General features: G+C 39.5%; 1 protein-coding gene and 1 non-coding gene across 3 annotated transcripts in view; one reads left to right on the top strand and one right to left on the bottom strand.

The window, feature by feature from the left end:
- Positions 1 to 19480, top strand: part of Jak2 (Janus kinase 2) — a 71370-nt gene that overhangs the window by 6443 nt on the left and 45447 nt on the right. Inside the window, exons 1-2 of one of the 2 annotated variants that reach the window (XM_052187581.1) lie at positions 2295 to 2392; positions 4975 to 5222. In XM_052187581.1, the coding sequence (XP_052043541.1) occupies positions 4997 to 5222 (226 nt within the window). In that variant the 5' untranslated portion in view covers positions 2295 to 2392; positions 4975 to 4996. Of the gene's footprint in view, positions 1 to 2294; positions 2393 to 4974; positions 5223 to 19480 lie in introns of those variants that run through there. The other variant, XM_052187588.1, reaches the window with a different exon arrangement.
- On the bottom strand, positions 14777 to 14883 carry LOC127676981 (U6 spliceosomal RNA). Its single transcript, XR_007976387.1, has one exon. It is a non-coding gene; the product is annotated as a U6 spliceosomal RNA (small nuclear RNA).

The following is a 19480-nucleotide window of genomic DNA, read 5'->3' as shown; positions in this document are numbered from 1 at the left end:
TTTACTGCTAACTATTTCTTCCCTCTAAATCAGCAGTTCTCTACCGGTAAGTCACGACCTCTCTGAGGGTCCAGCAACCCTTTCACAGGGGTCACCTAAGACCATCGGAAAGCACAAGTGTTTACATTATGATTTATAAGTAATTTTGAAGTAGCAATGAAAATAATTTTATGGTTGGGGTTCACCATAACATGAGTAACTGTATTAAAGGGCTCCAGCATTAGGAAGGTTAAGAACCACTGGTCTGAAGGAACATCTTGCCAAATGCTACCTGATGTTAGCATTAGGTAAGTTATAGGCTTAGGAATAAGACATGATACAGGTTTTCAAATCCTAAGATGAAACTAAAAATCTATTTTGTTCTATTTTGTTCTGATTGGGTCTGCACATATCTCTTCATGTAGAAATTTTAACTCGGTATTGTCAGAGCTAACTCTGTATATAGATAGCCAGGTAGGCTGTGTTGACACTCAACAGGAAAAGTGAAGACAAGATGTGTGTGTGTGTGTGTGTGTGTGTGTGTGTGTGTGTGTGTCTTGGGGGTTTGGGTGGGTTAAGGATTGAGGTGAAATAGAGAATAGTGAAATGTGCCTACAAACCACATTTCAAAAAAGATAGCCATCTTAAAATGTAAAACAATTCATTTTATTTCAGGTAAAAAAAAACTTTTAAAGATACTATCTTCCTCTGTAGACTCAGTTGACCCGAATTCAACAGTTGCCTAAGCTGACCTCAGATTGATGGTGGTCTTCCTGCCTTGGCCTTATAAGGGGGTACCATCACACACATGAGACTTTACAATGTCTGAAAATGAACTTTTCCTTGAAGTGTATCAGAGCCTGAAGTGTAGCCTCACAGAAGCTCAGAAACAAACAGCCTGTGTTAATCAGAGTCTTGCTAATGCCCCTGTGCCTTTTGTGCCTTTTGTGCCCCTCCTCATTTCCTGTCCCCTCACTGTCATGGTCCTGCTGTGCTAACCATTGCTCCAACATTGCCACCACAAGCAAGAGCAGCTGAGAGGTTTGGCAGTCGGCTTGAGAGGCTCTGTAGTTAACAGAGAATTATGTTAGTAGAACTTGTAGGGATCACAACACATTGTCCTTTGAATGTCTGGTTGCTTAGATTTGCCTGGAATAGAAAGTAGAGACACAAAGCATTGGATTAAAAACATACTGGAACTTTTCTTCATGATAAGTAATAAGCTAACCCCATTGCCAAGAAATGGCCAAACTTTGCCGTATTAAACAGACCACAAAAGTCTTATGTTACTAGATGGAAAAATAAGACACTGGATGACAGCAGATTCTATAATTGCATCGAAACAGACGAGAAAAACAGTGCAGTAATGTCTTTAATGTGCTGGAGAAAAAGACCCGTAGATCGAATTTTGAGAGTGAGTTTTTTTTTTTTCAAAGCCATTGGAAAAGAACCCCTGAAGACTACTAAAAGATGTGTTTTAGAAGAAAGAAATAAATCCAGAGGGAATCAGTCATTGGATCCCAATGTCAACACAAACATATATTTATCAAAATTACTCTTTAATACTAAAAATATACTTTAATTGACCTGTTTAAAAACAAACTCAGCTTTGTTACATTTTCCATTGTTTTTAAATTTTGTTTCCTTGATCTTTGTCTATTCTTAATTATTTCCTTCCTTCTAACTTTGAGCTTAAATTGTTCCTTTTTTTTTTTTTCTCTCATCCTGAGGTGCAGTGTTAGGGATTTTCCTTTTATCTTTATGTAAGCACTTCCTGTTACAGACTTCTCTTGATTTCTCTATGTTTGATTGACTTGTATAACTAAGACTATATAACAAATTACAGAAATAATTTTAGCTCATATATATTTGAACAAGTCAAAATTTTTTAAGGTTTTTTAAATTTCCTTGCAGATAGTTTTTAGAAAACTTGTAACTTTGTATCTGTCTCAACAATTGCTAATTGGGAATTTTTGTTTTTTATTGTTTATGTTATATACTGACATTTTCATGAGTTACATATTTTTATAATTAAAGACTAGTTCTGCCAGGCGGTGGTGGCACACGCCTGTAATCCTAGCACTCTGGGAGGCAGAAGCAGGGGATTTCTGAGTTCGAGGCCAGCCTGGTCTACAGAGTGAGTTCTAGGACAGCCAGGGCTACACAGAGAAACCCTGTCTTGAAAAAATCAAATGCAAAAAAAAAAAAGACTAGTTCTAATATTTTCTTTAGTAATTATGTCCTTATAGTTGTATATTGAAATATGTTTCAAGTTGTAATTATCTCTCTCTCTCTTTTTTTTTTTTTTGAGATTGTGTAGCTCTGGCTGTCCTGGAACTTGCTATATAGAGCAGGCTGGCCTTGAATTTGCAGAGATTTGCTTGCCTCTGCCTCCCAAATGCTGGTATTAAAGGTATGTGCCATGCCCGAGTTGTAATTCATTCATATTCATTCATTCTCATTCATAATCTCTCTCTCTCTCTCCCTCCCTCCTTCCCTCCCTCTTTTCTTCCTTCTCTGTCTCTCCCTCCCTTCCTCTCTCCCTCTCCCTGTCCCTCTCCGTCTCCCTCTCCCTCTCCTTCTCCCCCTCCCCCCCTGGCCTGCCTGCTTACCTGTTTGTCTCTGCATCTTTCTCTCCAGTATCTCTCTCTGGTTCTGGAATTCTCTATGTAGACCAGACTTTTTGTAATTCCCTTAGTAGGATGTGTGTGTGTGTGTGTGTGTGTGTGTGTGTGTGTGTGTGTGTATGTATATATCTGTAGTACTCAGAGCAGTAATTTATCAGTAGCAAATGCTTTAAGGTTTTGTTTGATGTCATTTTTACTTATTTAACTAATTTGCTTTTGATAATGTACTCTCACTGTGTGGTCTTCCCTCTTCCTCTGTTTATACACTACCACTCGTATATTATCAGTTGTTATTACCAATATTTTTTTCTCATGCCCATGATTACATATATTAGGAGGGTTGTTAAGTTTTTAACCCCAGTCATGAAATATTCCAAATAGGCAAGCTCGTGTTTTAGGTGCCAGCAAGATTCTGGTAGAATTGTCTAAGTATGATGTAATGAAAATGTGCAAAATAGTTCTTGCTCTTTTCGTCTTCCGGTACAAAGGCCGGCCTCCTTATTCATGTTGATGGTTCTATGGGTCTCCCATGCTTGAACTCTGTGCACTTGTCTTTCAGGTCCCTGCTTGCTCCACTGTCAGGCGCTGTCACTGGGTAGCATTAGGTCTGTGTGTATACCATGCTGTTTCAGTTCATGATCTTCTGTTGCCTAGACAACAGCAGCTTTCTGACTTCAATACTTTACTGTCCTGAATCATTGTCTGTGCTATGAAGTTTAAACTCTTTGGTCATTATTAATGGTTAAATTCTTTAATTTTGTACTATATCTGCCCAGATTGTATTTATTATCCTAAGTAACTAGAGTGTGGTGGGAGGTATATAGTCTGCCTCAGCCTCTTAAGGGTTAAAATCACCCTAGCTGATCATGCCCAAGTATCTTGTCTCTTGACTCCATGGTTTTCAGGTGAAGACTCTGTCCTAAATTCTTGTGCAAAGTCAGGGAGAAAGAAGGTAAGAGGAAAATACACAGAGATCACGCTGATGGTCCACTCCTTGTAAGGCTGAGCCCCCAAAGCTCCCCAGTAACTTTATGGATCCTACTTGCTGAAACCGGTTCACATAGCTGTCCATTAGTAGGGAAGATGTGTTTTATTGAGCACTTAGTGCTAGCCGTGTTTTCACTCCTCCCATGAGGGTGTACCGTTAGTGCTGTTTGACTTCAGTGCAGTGGCTTGTTGGACTCACAGTCTGCTGGGCACCTTGCAGTACAGCGCACTCTCCTAGACTACATCTAAATGCAGTGTGTTTTCCAAAATCAGATTTAAATCTGACTTTTTAAAATAAGCTCATCAGTTTTAAGTTAATACTTCTCCCTTCACTAAAGCAGTTGTCAGGGTAATTCATGTGGGTAAGTAATGTTCCTATGTGTGAAATCTTCACTTGTCTGTAACTCATTTAAGGGTAACTCATTTGTGTCATTTTGACATGTTTTAATTTTTTATTTATAATGGGACTTCCTAGGACCCTAAGGTGGTATAAATAATGGCACAGAGTCTTTTTAATATTTTAAAGCTTAGATCTTTTAGCTAAGGCAGCCTCCTAGCCAGCTATCTAGCTTAACCCGACCAGTCCTGGCATGATGTCCTGCCACATGGGTAGCTCCTCCTGTCTGCTCTGACCTTTCCTTCACTCACCTCCATGTCTGCTGGCCAGTCTTCTCCCAGCATTCAGGGACGTTCCGCCCTCCACTCTCTCTGCTCTGCTGTTGCCCATTAGCTCTTTTTGGGGTTTTTGTTTTGTTTTGTTTTGTTTACAGCCATTTGGATACAATTCTAGATTGCCTCTAGGCTCACAAGGAAAGATGAATATTTACAAAATATGGAGCCAGAGATTGGCCATAGAAATAACAAAACCAAGACCCTGCCAGCACTTAGTTTTCTGTGGGTACAGAGTTAACAATTGAATATACAAAGACACGCCTTTACACAGTATGCCTCAACAGTTTCTTTAAGGTGTGCGTGTATGCACATGGGTGTGCACCTCATACCTTCCTGCTGTCCGTAGAGAGCAGGAGGAAGTGTCGGTGCCTGTGGAACCAGAGTTATTGAGGATTGTGATCCACTTGTGATGTGGGTGCTGAGAATCTACCCAGGGTCTCTGGAAGAACAATTCTCTTTAGGGATGCGCTGTCTCTAGCCCGTATTTGTTTAGTTACTGCTACATGCTTACATTCCCCTGTTAGGCTTAGCGCTGGAATTTTATGATTGTCCACTTGAAGTTCATAGTCTGGTGTCTTGTGCTGTACTTTCTGTGTGGTAGTGTACGTATTTAGTCAGTCAGTCACTTGGACAGAGTCATGGCTGTTGGTAAGGCCTCTCTGAATCTGAGGGCAGCTTTCCTAATGTGACTTTTTGGTTTCTCTAATAGGCCAGTGTTCTGAAGGCTCTGGATGGGAATGGCTTGCCTTACAATGACAGAAATGGAGGCAACCTCTACATCTCCTGCACATCAGAATGGTGATATTCCTGGAAATGCTAATTCTGTGAAGCAGATAGAGCCAGTCCTTCAGGTGTATCTGTACCACTCTCTTGGGCAAGCTGAAGGAGACTATCTCAAGTTTCCAAATGGGGAGTATGTTGCAGAAGAAATTTGTGTGGCTGCTTCTAAAGCTTGTGGTAGGTATTAAAAATCACCACTTATTTATATTATTTTACTTATTTATAGGTTATTATGTTACTTTAATACAATGTACTGTATATATGGCCATTAGCTATGTTTTTACATGCAAAACAAATGACAACAATGTTAAAGTAGAATTTAAAGTGATTGGCATAGAGTAGATGTCAAAACAAATTGAAGCCTGGAAATGTTTGCTGAGACCATAGTAGGTGACAAGAAACTATTGTCATGGGATAGCTCATGAGTCAGTCTTTTTCTCAGGTGATACAGGGTTTGCTAGGTAGCCTAAGCTGGTCTGGAACTGACTGTATAGACCAGTTTGGCCTTGAGCTTGTTGTTATCCTGTTGTCTTAGGCTCTCAGATTCCGAGATTACAGATATGAACTATCATCTCCAGTTTCATAAGTAGATCTTAGAACTGCATCCTTAGCACAGTGTGGAAGGAATGTGTATTTGGGTAAAATTCTTATTTATTACCTTTAGTTTGTATGAATGTGCATTTTGCCTGCATGTATGTATGTGCACCACTTGTATCCCTGGTGACTGTGAAGGCCAGAATAAGGTGTGAGTTACAGATGGTTGTGAGCGGCTACCAAGGTCTTCATCAAGAACATTCAGTACTATTAATTGCTGACCCATCTCTCCAGCTCTTGGGTAAAATTCCTGATAGTTATAGGCAGCAGATCATTTTTTTAACTCCTGAAGTTCTTTTTGTTTGTTTGTTTGTTTGTTTGTTTTGGATTTGGTTTTTTTCAAGACAGGGTTTCTCTGTATACTGCTGGCTGTCCTGGAACTCACTGTGTAGACCAGGCTAGCCTTGAACTCAGAAATCCACCTGCCTTTGCCTCCCAGAGTGCTGGGAATGTAGGCATGCTCCACCACCGCCTGGCTCACTCCTGAAGTTCTTTATCAACCCAATGTATACATTTCTCTCTCTCTCTCCCTCTCTCTCTCTTTGTGTGTGTGTGTACCTTGAAATCTTGAAACTTCTGAGGAAACAGTTGTCTTAGGCAGTGTTCTGTTGCTATGGGGAGACACCTTGACCCCAGCAACTCTTATAAAAGAGAGAATTTGACCAGGACTTGTTTATAGTTTCAGAGGCTTAGTTCATTGTTATCATGGTGTCAAGGTAGAGAGCATAACAGCATGCAGACAGACATGGCACTAGAGAAGGAGCTGAGAGCTCTGCCCCCAGACCTGTAAGCAGCAGGAAGAGAAAGCTCTGGGCTTGCATGGGCTTTTTGCAACCTCAAAGCCCACCCCCAGTGTGGCACTTCCTCCAACAAGGCCATACCTCCTGATTCTTTCAAATAGCACCATCAGCTTCCCCCACCACCACCAAAGCATTCAGATCTATGAGCCTGTACAGAATGGGGTATGGGAGTGGGAAGGAGGGGTAGGGGAGGTGCAAGGAGGGCATTTTTATTCTGACTGCCACAAAATTTTTACATTTTTACGGCCTTTCTAAAACTATAGAACTCTTTCTGTAGAACTGATATATTTTATAGGACCACTGAGATTACTTAAACATTATGGTATTTAAATATTTTTTTTAATAAAAAGACTAGTTGATGTAATAGTATGATTGCAGTGCTACAGGTAAATTAAATATCTACTAATGGACATAAAATCCTAACATTAATTTGTTTGTATGTGTTGTTATGTAGTGTTAACAATTCACTAATTTATTTAACAATATAGATGAGGTTAGCTTATTAGTATAGGTCAGAATGGCCATTAAATGTCCAGGGAATCCCGATCCTCAGAGCCTGGAGCTGGATTGGTGTCCAGCAAACCCTACAGTTCCTCTCATGGCCACTGCCTGCAGTGCTAGGGTTATAAGCAAGCAAACAGCCCTCTGGCTTTTCTGCATGAGTTCTGAGAATTTGAACCCAAGTCCTTGTGCCTGTGAAGTAAGTATGCTTCCCCACTGAGGCATCTTTCCGGCCCTGTAAGGAAGTTAGGACATATAGCTGTGTTCCTAACTCCTTTAAAGTAGTTTAGAGATAAAAAAAAAAAAAAAAAAAAAGAGGGCCGGGGCTGCAGTTCAGCAATAGAGCTCTGAGGCCCTGAGTTGAGCCCTAGCGACACACATACATGCACATAGAGAAGCACGCAAATTAAATCTAATAGTGTATATTTTGCTTTCTTGACAGTTTTACTTCAGCCCACTTAGGCTGTTCAGTCTCATTGATAATTTATTATTTATCAGATTCATGATATGACTGAAAAGGCGGAAGCACCTAAAGTAGAACCATCACCCTATTCTATTTCATCTTTAGCATTTAAATTTAGAAACCAGTGAATAAAGATAAAATGTGTAGCAAAGCCCATTCTGCTTCAGTAATGTTAGATATCGTTCCTTTAAGTGCGAGAAGACTGGGATGGGTGGAACACTGAGGAAGACAAGAAGTTTGTAGGACGGATGTGGGTATAAAGCTAGATTGCATAGGCCATCCCACGGACTAACCCTTTTGTCTTGGTCTTTGATGAACCCTGTCTTTTTTGTTTGTTTGTTTTTTTGTTTTTTTGTTTTTTGTTTTTTGTTTTTTTTTGACACTAAGTTAAAGGAAAGTTAATGGGCTGTTTTGTACTTTCCATATGGCTTGTTTTAGGGGGAATAGGTTGATTCCCTTTTTCATGTTAACCCATCCACCCACCAAAAAGCTCCTGATCTGGCTGATATTTAAAGATTAGCATAGAGAGCTTAAGAGGTGGGTGGCTTGTTCCTGTGAGGGCTCCAGGTTCCTGACCACAGTCCTAACTCCAGTTCTCAGGGATCCAGTGCCCTCTTCTGACCCCTGACGACTGAGAACACCAGACACATTTGATGGTGCATAGACAGATAGGAAGGCAAAGCACTCACATACACACTTTATGCTAAACTAAAAAGTATTGTTTATAAAATACTGCATAATAACATAATTAAAATGTTTATTGTTTTAGTTTAAATTTATACGTATTCTATGAAAATATATTTTAGCTGGGTATAATGACACACAGCTTAAATCCTAGCACTTGGGCAGCAGAAGCAGTTGAATTTCTGAGTTTTTGTTGATATAAAGTATTTGTACATATATTTTATTTATATAATCCATATACCTATTTTTACTTAGTACATATATATATATATATGTGTGTGTGTGTGTGTGTGTGTGTGTTTATATGCTTTAAATCCAAGAAAATCCTATTTTACTTTGTTGAAATACAGTGTAGTTAAATGTTCATTTTCCTGATGCTGTTGCCATACTGCTTAGATCACTATGGCTTGCTGATAAGCTGCTTTTTATTATTTGCAGTGTGTTCCTAAGGCTGAACTGCCTCTCTAGGCCTGTAGCAAGTTTTGTAAACAGGAAGTAGAAGTTGTTAAACTTTATTGTTCTTTTATAAGATCATTTGACAATTTTAGTGCCTTTGATTTTTTTTCCCATGAATTTTGTGATTAATTTGTCACTTCTACATAAAGGAGAGCTGAGATTTCAGTAGTGATTGCATCACATTGCTATTTTTTTAATGTTACAATTTTATTTTACAAAATCAGATGATCTAATTATCATTTAATTTTTAAAAAAAATTTATATGATATATTTTAATCATATTCTTTTCCCTCTCCCACCTCCTCTTAGATCTTCGTCTCACCACTTTGCTTCACATTTTTTTCTCTGTACTGGGATTTTGTCTAGTTTGAGCTTGTGTGGGTCTTGTGTTTGTGGTCATAATCTCTGAGTTTCTGTGTGCATCAGCCCTGTTGTATCTGGAAAACACTGTTATTCTTGGAAATATCTACCACATTTAGCTCTTAAAGTATTTCTACCTCTTCTTTCTCAAAGATGGCGGGGCCTGGGAAGAAGGATGTGAGAGACATCCTATTCAGGGCGGGTGCATGAAAGTCTCTCGGGTGTTAGTCATTGGCCATTTGTAGTCTTTGGCATTTAACAGAAACAAGCGGGGGTGCCGGGCAATGGGGAGCAGTCCAGGCTGTGCCCTCCACAGTGTTGCAGCTCTGTGTAGGATCCTAGCTGTGCATGTGCTGCTGCTCTGGTGTACTCACAGGCCGTTGGTATTCCGTAGCCCTCAGCAGCAACTAGAGTTGTGTTCCCAGGCAGGCCTAGGTATTGGGATTCTCCAGCCCCTAGTGGTGGTCAGTGTTAGACTGTTGAGGCTTGGGGTGTCTGAGACCCTTTCCTAAAGGCCTGGCTGGTTTCTCGAAGGCTCCCAGGTCTGCAATTTCTCTTTTCCGGATCTTTACAGAACTTGTATATTCCCGAGCCTCAGGGTCTCTGTTCTCTCTGTACCTTGGTGTCTTTACCGTGTTTGAATGCAGGGAGTGGCTTTGGTTCCTCAACTGTCAAACCTTTGGTTCCTTCCCACGTTGATTTTTACAGCTGAAGCTTTTGCCCTTGCTGCTGCTCTCTTACCTGCTGCTTTTTCCTGTTACCAGCCCAACCCCAGTATTCAGAGTAGAACAGAGAGGGCCATTGAAGAGGGATATTTCATTTGGGCCTAATGTTAAAATATAGGGAAGCAGAACAGGATGATCTGGGTAAGAGTGTGTACCAAGCACAGCAAACCTCACATGTGAAGGAAGATTTGTCCTCACCAGTCTCAGCCTGTCCTGTGAGTACCAGTCACAGTAGTCCTTTGTCAGGCCTCCAAGGGAAGTGTTTTGCTTGGGCCTGACAGGTAATGTTTGCATGATCATCTCTAGTTCTCCCAGGCTTATGATAGTAAAAGCCTCGTACAGCCTTGGAAGTAGTACTGGCTGAGACTGCTTCCAGAGCTGGACCAAGCAGCTGTGTAGTTCTCCTCAGGAGTCCATAGAGCACTCAGAATAGCCAGTGTTGGCTTGAGGGTAGTCCAGCTGGCTGTTCGTCTGGATTTTTTTTTTTTTTTTTTTTTTTTGTTAAAGGCAGCCGGGCAGGAAGAGAAAGTCCGAACGGCTGCCAATTAGGGAGTCCAATTGCCCTATTCTCCAGTTTCTGCTTATTTACGGGAAAATGAGTACCGGAAGGAGGGCTTATAGTAAGTCCTCAAAGGCCCTGTCATTGATATAGCTGCTGAGTGCAAGATTGCTTCCCATGGCCATGCACCGCAGAGGTGGCTGGGCCTCGCTCATCTCTCTCAATATGTTCAATTCTAACATATTTGTGAAATTAAATTTTTTTTAATGTTCTCCTTATTATATTGTAGCCAGAGAAGATTACTTTGGACATTTTTAATCTTAAAATTTTGTTGATATTGGTTTTGAGATATATAAATCTGGAGCATATTTTACATTCATGTAAAAATATGTGTTCTGCCCTGTGGAGGCAATGTTTTTTATATGTTAGTTATATGTAGTTGATTTGTAGTGTTAAGTTTTTGTCTTTATTGAGACTAGTGTGTTGAGTTGGCTTATTTTCCCCTTTACTTCGAAGTTTTTGTTTCTTAGTGTGTTGATAATTGTTCTGTCTTTTGGTTATTAATTTTTTACTTTGTTAATTTTACATTGCTAATTTTTCACTTTAAATCTTTTTTTCTTATATTAGTATAACCACGACGGCTTTCTTTTTGTTATTATTTGTGTAGGTTTTTTTCCATCTTTCTCCTCCTCTCAACAACCTATTTGCATCTTTAGATTTTAACCAAATCCCTTAAGGACATCATGTAGTTAGACCATGTATTTTTATCCATATGAGGAATCTCTGCTTTTAATGAGATAGTTGTATGGATTTGCATTTGACATAGTGATAATCAATATTAACTTATACTATTAATCTCATTCTTTTCTACATACTGCATTTTTTTAAATTAATTTTTTTTTACTTATCCACTTTATATCCTGCTCACTGCCCCCCTCCAAGTTGCCCCCTCCCACAATCCTTCCTTCATCTCCACCACTCCCTCTCTCTTGAGCAGGTGGGGCTCCCCTGGGTATCCTCCACCCTTCGGGGCCCACAGTCCTTTCTCCTGTCCTTCCATTAGAATCTTCCATCTGGGGTGGACTGGAGCAGGATATAGCTGTCACCTGGGAGGCTCTGCCAGTGCATGACAAATACACTCTCAGTCAGCCATTGAACTGAGCACAGGGTCCCCAATGGGGGAGCTAGAGAAAGGACCCAAGGAGCTGAAGGGATTTGCAGCACCATAAGAGGAACAACAATATGAGCCACCCAGTATTCCCAGAGCTCCCAGGGACATAACTGTCAACCAGATAGTGCACATGGTGTTTCCCATGGCTCCAGACACATAGGCAGCAGAGGATGGCCTTGTTGGACATCAAATGGAGGAGAGACTCTTAGTTCTGGAAAGGCTTGATGCAGCAGTGCAGGGGAATACCAGGACAGGGAAGAGGGAGGAGATTGATTGGGGAACAGGGGAAGAGGAGGTGGCTTATGGGACTTGTGTGTGTGGGTGGGTGGGGGGGGGGATGGACCAGGAAAGGGGAAATCATTTGAAATGTAAATAAAGAATATATCTAATAAATAAAAAAGAGTCCCCTATCTGCATTCACGGTTTGGCTGTAGGTGTCTGCATCTGTCTGAGTCAGCTGCTGGGCGGAGCCTCTTAGAGGATATCCATGCTAGGCTCCTGTCTGCAAGCACAACAGAGCATCATTAATAGTGTCAGGGATTGGTGCTTGCCCATGGTGGGTCTCTATTGGGCCAGTTGTTGGTTGGCCATTCCCTCAGTCTCTGTTTCCTCCCCCGCCTCTGCATTTCATTAGTCTTTTTTAGTGATTAATTTTTTTGGTGGTATATGTCTTAGTTAGGGTTTCATTGCTGTGAAGAGACACTGTGACCAAGGCAACTCTAAAAAAGGAAAACATTTGACTGGGCTAGCTTACAGTTTCAAAGGTTTAGTCCTTTATCATCATGGTAGGAACCATGGTGACATGCAGGCAGCCATGCTGGAAGGGCCAAGAGTCCCATTGTACCCTGGGCGTGGCCTGAGCATATCTGAGACCTCAAAACCCGCCTCTACACCTCACAGCTCTTCTAACAAGGCCACACCTACCCCAACAAGGCCACACTTCCTAGTAGTGCCACTCCCTGTGGATCAAGCTTACAAACATGTGAGTATATGGGGACCATCCCCATCCAAATCACCACAGTATGTAATTTGAGTCTCACTTTTGACATATTTTTAGTTTTATTAGAAGTTATACTAAAGATTAGAGTTAATCTTTTTTTTTTCCCCGAGACAGGGTTTCTCTGTGTAGCCCTGGCTGTCCTGGAACTCACTCTGTAGACCAGGCTGGCCTCGAACTCAGAAATCCGCCTGCCCCTGCCTCCCAGAGTGCTGGGATTACAGGCGTGCACAACAACTGCCCAGCTTAGAGTTAATCTTTAACATTTATTATAATCTATTTGAATTAATGTCACTTTAGCTTCATTAGCACATGAAAACCATGCTTATATATAGCTCTATTCCTCCATCTTTATGGTTACTTAATATATTATATCTCTATGGATTATATATCCACTAATATAATTTTTGGTTTGTTGATTTCTCTTTTAAAGTCAGGGCAAAACAGAAGTTAAAATAAAATAAAAAAACAAAACAAAACAAAACAAGACCAGGAATGAAAAGGTCAGGGGGGATTGCTCAGTGTGTGAAGCACTAGCCTCAAAAGCGCAAGGCCCAGTGTTCATGGACCCAGCACTCCTGCAAGAGCGAGAGCAGCACAGCATCACAGGTCAGGCTGGTTGGCTAGGTCAACTGGAACAGACACCTTGCTGTTTTTCATACGGGAGGCCTTGATTCTTCTTGTATTTATGATTTTAGTTTTTACTGTGATCAGTGTGTATTCTCTGGAAATTTTGGGCTTTCTGAAATTTACTGAAATGTAATGACTTAGGTGATCAACTCGGTTTTTACCTTCTATGTATGAGTATTTTGCATATATATGTTTATGCATTCTCTGTGTGTGCTGGTGCTCATGGAAGCCGGAAGAGGAGCCAGATCTCCTGCAACTGCACTTGAGCTTGGCTGTGAGTCTCCATGTGGGGGCTGCGGCTGTGGCTGGGTTAGGGTCCTTTGCAGGAGCAGTGACTGCTGTTGGTCCCTTTATCTAGCCCCGGTCCATCAACATTTTGTAAAAATGTTTCACATGTGTTTGAAAGTTGTAGGTTCTGTGCGTGCTAGGTGTACTATTCTCAAATATATTTGATCATTGGTTTAGAATTTATGTCTGTTTTGGCCAGTCTCTGAGAGATTTTGAAATGTGATACTTCTTTTCATTCAAACAAATTTTGCTTCATGTAATTTGAATCAATCTTATTAGTTGCAGATAAATCTCATTTATCATTCTTCAGTTTTTCTGTTGACTCGAAACCTCCCCCTTTTTCCTCGGTGAACATTTTTCTTGAAGTTTACTCTCTCTGATGTAGTTGTACCAGGTTTCTTTTCATTTTAGTTTGCATAGTATATAATATTTCCTTCTTTTCAAATTCCAATTTGTATCCTTATACTTAAAGTTTATCTTTTATAAGTAACACCAAATCTTAAAATCTAGATTGATAGACTATTATAGATTTAATTATATTATTTACATTTAATATAATTACTAATATATTATCTTGTTATTTGTTTTATCTGTTTCCTATTTGTTTCTTTTTCTGTTTGAGAATTTTCATGTATTTTATTTGGTCTTCATGCCTCTTCACATGTTATGATTCTGACAGAGTTGCTTCACTTTGTGTGTTCTTTATTCTAAGCCCATTTGTTGGATTATAAATTTCCATGTGATTTTTCTTGAGACAGTATCATTAAATTGCTCAGAATGACCCTGACATTGCTATGTAGCCAAGGCAGGCTTGCAGTCTCCTGCCTCAGGCTCCAGAGTAGGCGTGACTGTATAGGAGTGCACCATCACATCCACTTCACGTTTGTATGTTCAATCCCTGCTTTCCCCTGTTACAAGGACGCTGCTAATATTTATGGAGGGATGATTAGCCTTTCTCAGGACTGTGGAACTGAATCATAGTTTTGGCAAGTCATCTAGTAATGGTGTGGGAGATAAATACACTGAGGTGATTTTGATTAAAAGTAAAATAATTTGGATTTGGCATATGAGAAAACAGAAGAGAGTTGGTGACTATAAAGTTTCTTTGAGGTCCTATATTCTTCTTATTAAAAATATATGAAGTGCAGTTCTCATTACTTATTTTTCCCTTCTAGGACAACTCTGTTAGCAAACTTTTTTTTTGTTTTTTTGTTTTTTGTTTTTTTTATTTACATTGCAAATGATTTCCCCTTTTCTGGGTCCCCACTCCCCGCAAGTCCCATAAGCCCTCTTCCGTCCCCCTATTCTTCCATTCACCCCTTCCCACTTCCCTGTTCTGGACTTCCCCTATACTCTTGCACTGAGTCTTTCCAGAACCAGGGCCCACTCCTCCATTCTTCTTGGATATCATTTAATATGTGGATTATGTCCTGGGTAGTCAAAGTTTCTAGGCTAATATCCACTTATCAGTGAGTGCATACCATGATTGATCTTTTGAGACTGGGTTACCTCACTTAGTATGATGTTCTCCAGCTCCATCCATTTGTCTAAGAATTTCATGAAAAAAATATGGAATGCTTCATGAATTTGCGTGTCATCCTTGCGCAGGGGCCATGCTAATCTTCTCTGTATCGTTCCAATTTTAGTATATGTGCTGCCGAAGCGAGCACTGTTAGCAAACTTTTAAGAAAATGGAAAAAGTATTATATTTAATGTTAATTTTAGAATAGAGAATCAGTGAATAAACATGATTTACGAATACCATATTTTATTATTTTGTTTGTATGTGTATTCCTATATCAGATTAATTTCTGCCAATATAGTTTTTCTTATGTTAATATTTTAACGTATAGAACTAGAGTTCATCACTTAAAGAGCCTCAAGTTGAGTATAGTGGACATGCCTATTAACTTAGCACCCAAGAAACTGAAATAAGAAGGTTGCAAGTTCAAGGCCAGCCTGGGCTATATAACAAGACCCTTCTTCAAAAAAAAAAAAATCTTGGAACTAGGAAGATGGTTCAGTGGGTAAGTGCTTGCTGTGGAAGTGTGCAGATCCCAGTTCAGTTGTATAGAACCCATGTAAAAGTTGGGCACAGTCGTGTGTTCCTTTAACTCCCAGAGCTGGGTGGGGGCTTGACAGGCAGATGCCAGAGGTGTGCTGGTCTAGCCACAATGTGAGCTTCAGCTTCTGTGAGTAACATGAAATTCTTAGGCAAGTGGGTGGAGCTGGAGAATGTCATCTTGAGTGAGGTAACCCAATCACAAAAGAACACACATGGTATGCACTCACTGATAAGCCCAGAAGCTCAGAATACCCAAGAAACAATTCACATATCAAATGATGCCCAAGGAAGGAAGGAGAGGCCCCTGGTCCTGGAAAGGCTCAGTGTAGCAGTGTAGGGGATACCAGGACAGGGAAGCAGGAAGGGGTGGATGGGGGAACAGGGGAAGGGAAGAGGGTTTATGGGACTTTCAGGACTGGGAGCCAGGAAAGGGGAAATTATTTGAAATGTAAATAAAGAAGATATCGAGTAAAAAAAATAAAAACAAAACACTGCAAAGCCTGGCTCATGCTGTCACAGGTTTTCTTCTGAAATTTCTGTGCTGCTCTTTGACTACATTACAGCTCCTTTAGGAACCGGAACAGGGCGGAAGTGCTAGGTTGAAGTGTTTGAACATTTTTTCCACACAAGGTCCTCAAAGTAGAGACTGCTTCCTCAAAAGCCACTCCAATTTTATTTCTAACAAAATCGTAACAACTGGTAACCACTGTAGTTCACTGACAGCTCACTAGTAGGAATCTTGTTGTTTTTGCTGAAATGAATGCTGTAAAGTGCTGTCATGTATGATTTGTTTGCATGTCTTTCAACACTCGGTATTACATGCCTGTTGTGGATTCGCTTTACTAGAAATAATATTTCTCTCTGTACCATTATTAAATTTTAATCTTGATTTTTAAATTATAAAATACTTCAGTTAATATTTTATGTAAGTATAAAATGCAAACCAGTGTACTTAGGGTTTAAATTTTATTATTTTGCTATTTTGATTTCTATAGTGTTATTTTGATATATTACATTCATAGGATTTTCAAATTTTCTAATTTAGCTTTTTCTGCAATCCTGTGATAAATGAACAATGAACTTTGTTGTACTTTTTTATTTTAAAGAAACACTTATGGATTAGATTTGTTAGTACTTAGTTTAAGATTTTTATATTTTTCTTGATAAATATAAATTTGTGTTAAAACAAAATGTCTTTTGTGTTTTGGTTGTGCTTTTGTGTAACTTCTGAACGTGGTTGTTTTCATTCTTTCTGGATTTTCCTTTTATTCTCTTCCACCTTTATTTTCCATTAAAATGTAGATAGATTCTATGTCTTTAATATAGCTTTATTTAGTTTTTTATTTCCAAGTTTGTCTGTCTATTTGTTAGTTTGTTTTGGTTTTTTGAGACAGGGTTTCTCTGTATAGCCCTGGCTGTCCTGGAACTCAGACCAGGTTGGCCTCAAACTCAGAAATCTGCCTACCTCTGCCTCCCAAGTGCTGGGATTAAAGGCGTACGCCACCACTGCCTGGCTTCTAAATCTTTTTAAAAGTTATATTTTTTTTCTGAAAATTATCTATTTTTAAAAATATATTGGTATAATGTTCCTTTATCACTTTGTCTTTTAATTTGCTTTTAATTAAGCTTTTTATAAATTGTTTGTGCCTATTTTTATTCCTTGTCAGATATGACAGTGACTGTTAATTTTTGTTGATTATTAAAGAAAATCAACATCATTGATTATTTTTGCTTAATCTGCACTATTAATGGTCACTTTTAAAACTCTTTGTATGGACTGGAGAGATGGCTTAGTGGTTAAGAGCATTGACTGTTCTTCCAGAGGTCCTGAATTCAATTCCCAGCAACCACATGATGGCTCACAACCATCTGTAATGGGATCAGATGCCCTCTTCTGGTGTGTCTCATGACAACTACCGTGTACTCACATACATACAATCAATAGAAAAAAGTTCTTAAAACTCTTTATGTGTGTGTGTGTGTGTAAGTGTATGTGTGTCCAGGTGCGCACACACATACAGATGGACACATGAATATGCACATGTATGCAGATGCCTGCAAAGGCAGAAGAAGGCCTCAGACTCTCTGAGAGCTGGCGTTGCATGCTGCTGTGGACACCTGGCATGGGGACTAAGCAGCGAGTGCTTCTACTGCAGAGTTCTCTCCAGACTCCGCCTTCAGCTTTACCATTTCTTCTTTCAGCTTTCTGCCATTGTTCTTTTGTCTTCTGGTGCACCAACACCCATCTAGATACCCAGATGATCCTGTTACTGTCTAATGTAAACAGGTTGCTACATACAACTTTTTCCTCTTGAGAATCACATCAGTTGTATATTTTTTAACATAAGGAGCTATATTTGATAATTATTTCTTATGAGTACATTTAAATTCTGTTAGTAATTTTTCCTTTGACATGAGATACTTGTAAATATTTGCGGTTTAATTTGTTACAGATTTTTCTTTGACCCATGAGGTATATTGTATTTATAAATGAAGGAATGAATAAAGGGTACCTTTTAAAAGCTGCTACTAAGTAACATATTTATAACTTGTGGAAATTATTACAAACCTGCAGATAGTTGAATTGAGTTTCAAATTATAATTTAAATCCTATCAGTTTATACCATTTATGTATAAAGTAGAAAGAAATGAAAATATTGCTATAATAAAAATACTCTCACAAAACATAGGCTTCAATATAGGATTTATTTTTATGTACTCAATTCTGATTTAATTGAAATGCTAGGAAATATGGTATGTGTATGTTTACTTTTTCACATTTGTGAAGACTTGTTTTGAGTTCTATTTGGTGCATTTATGTACATATATGCACATGTATGGATGGTTTAATATATGCTTGAAAAATAATATATACTATTATATTGCTATGTTCCATGTACTTTTTAGACCAATGCCCTTCAACCTTTACAGATATTTTTTATATTTGTTTTATGTGTGTGACTGTTTTGCCTGCATGTAAGTATGTGTATCACATGCATGCCTGGTGCTCAAGGACATCAGAAGAGGGCATTGGGTCCCTTGGAACTAAAGTTACAGGTAGTTAGTTGTAAGCTGCAGTGTAAGTTCTAGAGACTGAACCCAGGTCCTCAGCAATAGCAACAAGTGCTCTTAAATGCTGAGCCATTGCTCTAGCACTCTTTAAACCTGTGGGTGTGGGTGTGTGTGGGGGTGCGTGGGTGCATGTGTGTGTGCCAGAGTCATCAATTCCTGCTAGAACTAGAATTTCAGGTGGTTGTGAGCTGCACAGTGTGGATGCTGGCAGCTGCCTGAGGCCCTCTGCAAGCCCAGTATGCACTCTTAACTGATGAGCTAGCTCTGTGTGCCTTCTTTAACATTTTGTGTGCCTCTTAACGAATCTGCCCCCTAGCGTTTTTTCTTTTTCTGGTACTTAAAATTGCACCTAACACCTCACATACCCCAGATGAGCTGAGCGCTCCACCGTTGAGCTCTAGCCGTACTTTTGTGAAGTGTCTGAAAAAGAGATACTGATGTGGTGCTCCACTCTTGTAATCCTAGCAGTTGGGACACGGAGGCTGTCTATCAGAGCTTAAGGTCTGCTTCATCTGCATAAGGAGTTTGAGGCTGGCTTGGACTACATAAGACCCTGCTACAAAAAGGGGAAAGGATGGAAAAAATATTTGGGGCCAGCGAGATGGCTCAGTTGGCTTTTACATTTTTTTAAAACAGTGCATCAGATATAATTATTAGCATAATGTATAAAACTTCTCATTTTAGTATGAAAATGTCTCATTCTTATAAAAGTATCTTGTGGCTTGTTATTGTCTCAGTGATTGGATAATTAATATCAATTAAAATATGCAAATGCATACTTGTGCATACTCATACAATGTATTTTTTTCCTAGGGGTTAAGAATTACTTGGAAACTTTCCTTTGATGACAGTTAAAGGCTGGATAAATTGTATATTTATCTTCATGAAGGAATACCAGTAGTCTTATTTTCAAAATATATAGAGAGGGCTATTTGATTAAAAAGAAGTGTTTTCTCATGGTATTTCAGCTGCGGCTGGAGTTTCTGCTGACTGTCAGAGCTGTCACCAAGGCCCCCAGCAGATTGTGTTATGTAAATGTTCTGCCATTTGCATCTGCAATCAGTCCCTTATGATTCACCTCTAGGTATCGCGTCACACAGATTATGCATGTTATGTAAATGCTCTGCTAG

Source organism: Apodemus sylvaticus, chromosome 1 (genome assembly GCF_947179515.1).
Source record: "Apodemus sylvaticus chromosome 1, mApoSyl1.1, whole genome shotgun sequence".
Taxonomy (NCBI): domain Eukaryota; kingdom Metazoa; phylum Chordata; class Mammalia; order Rodentia; family Muridae; genus Apodemus; species Apodemus sylvaticus.
Note: the sequence above shows the minus strand (reverse complement) of the source record. Positions and strands in the feature narration are given on the sequence as shown.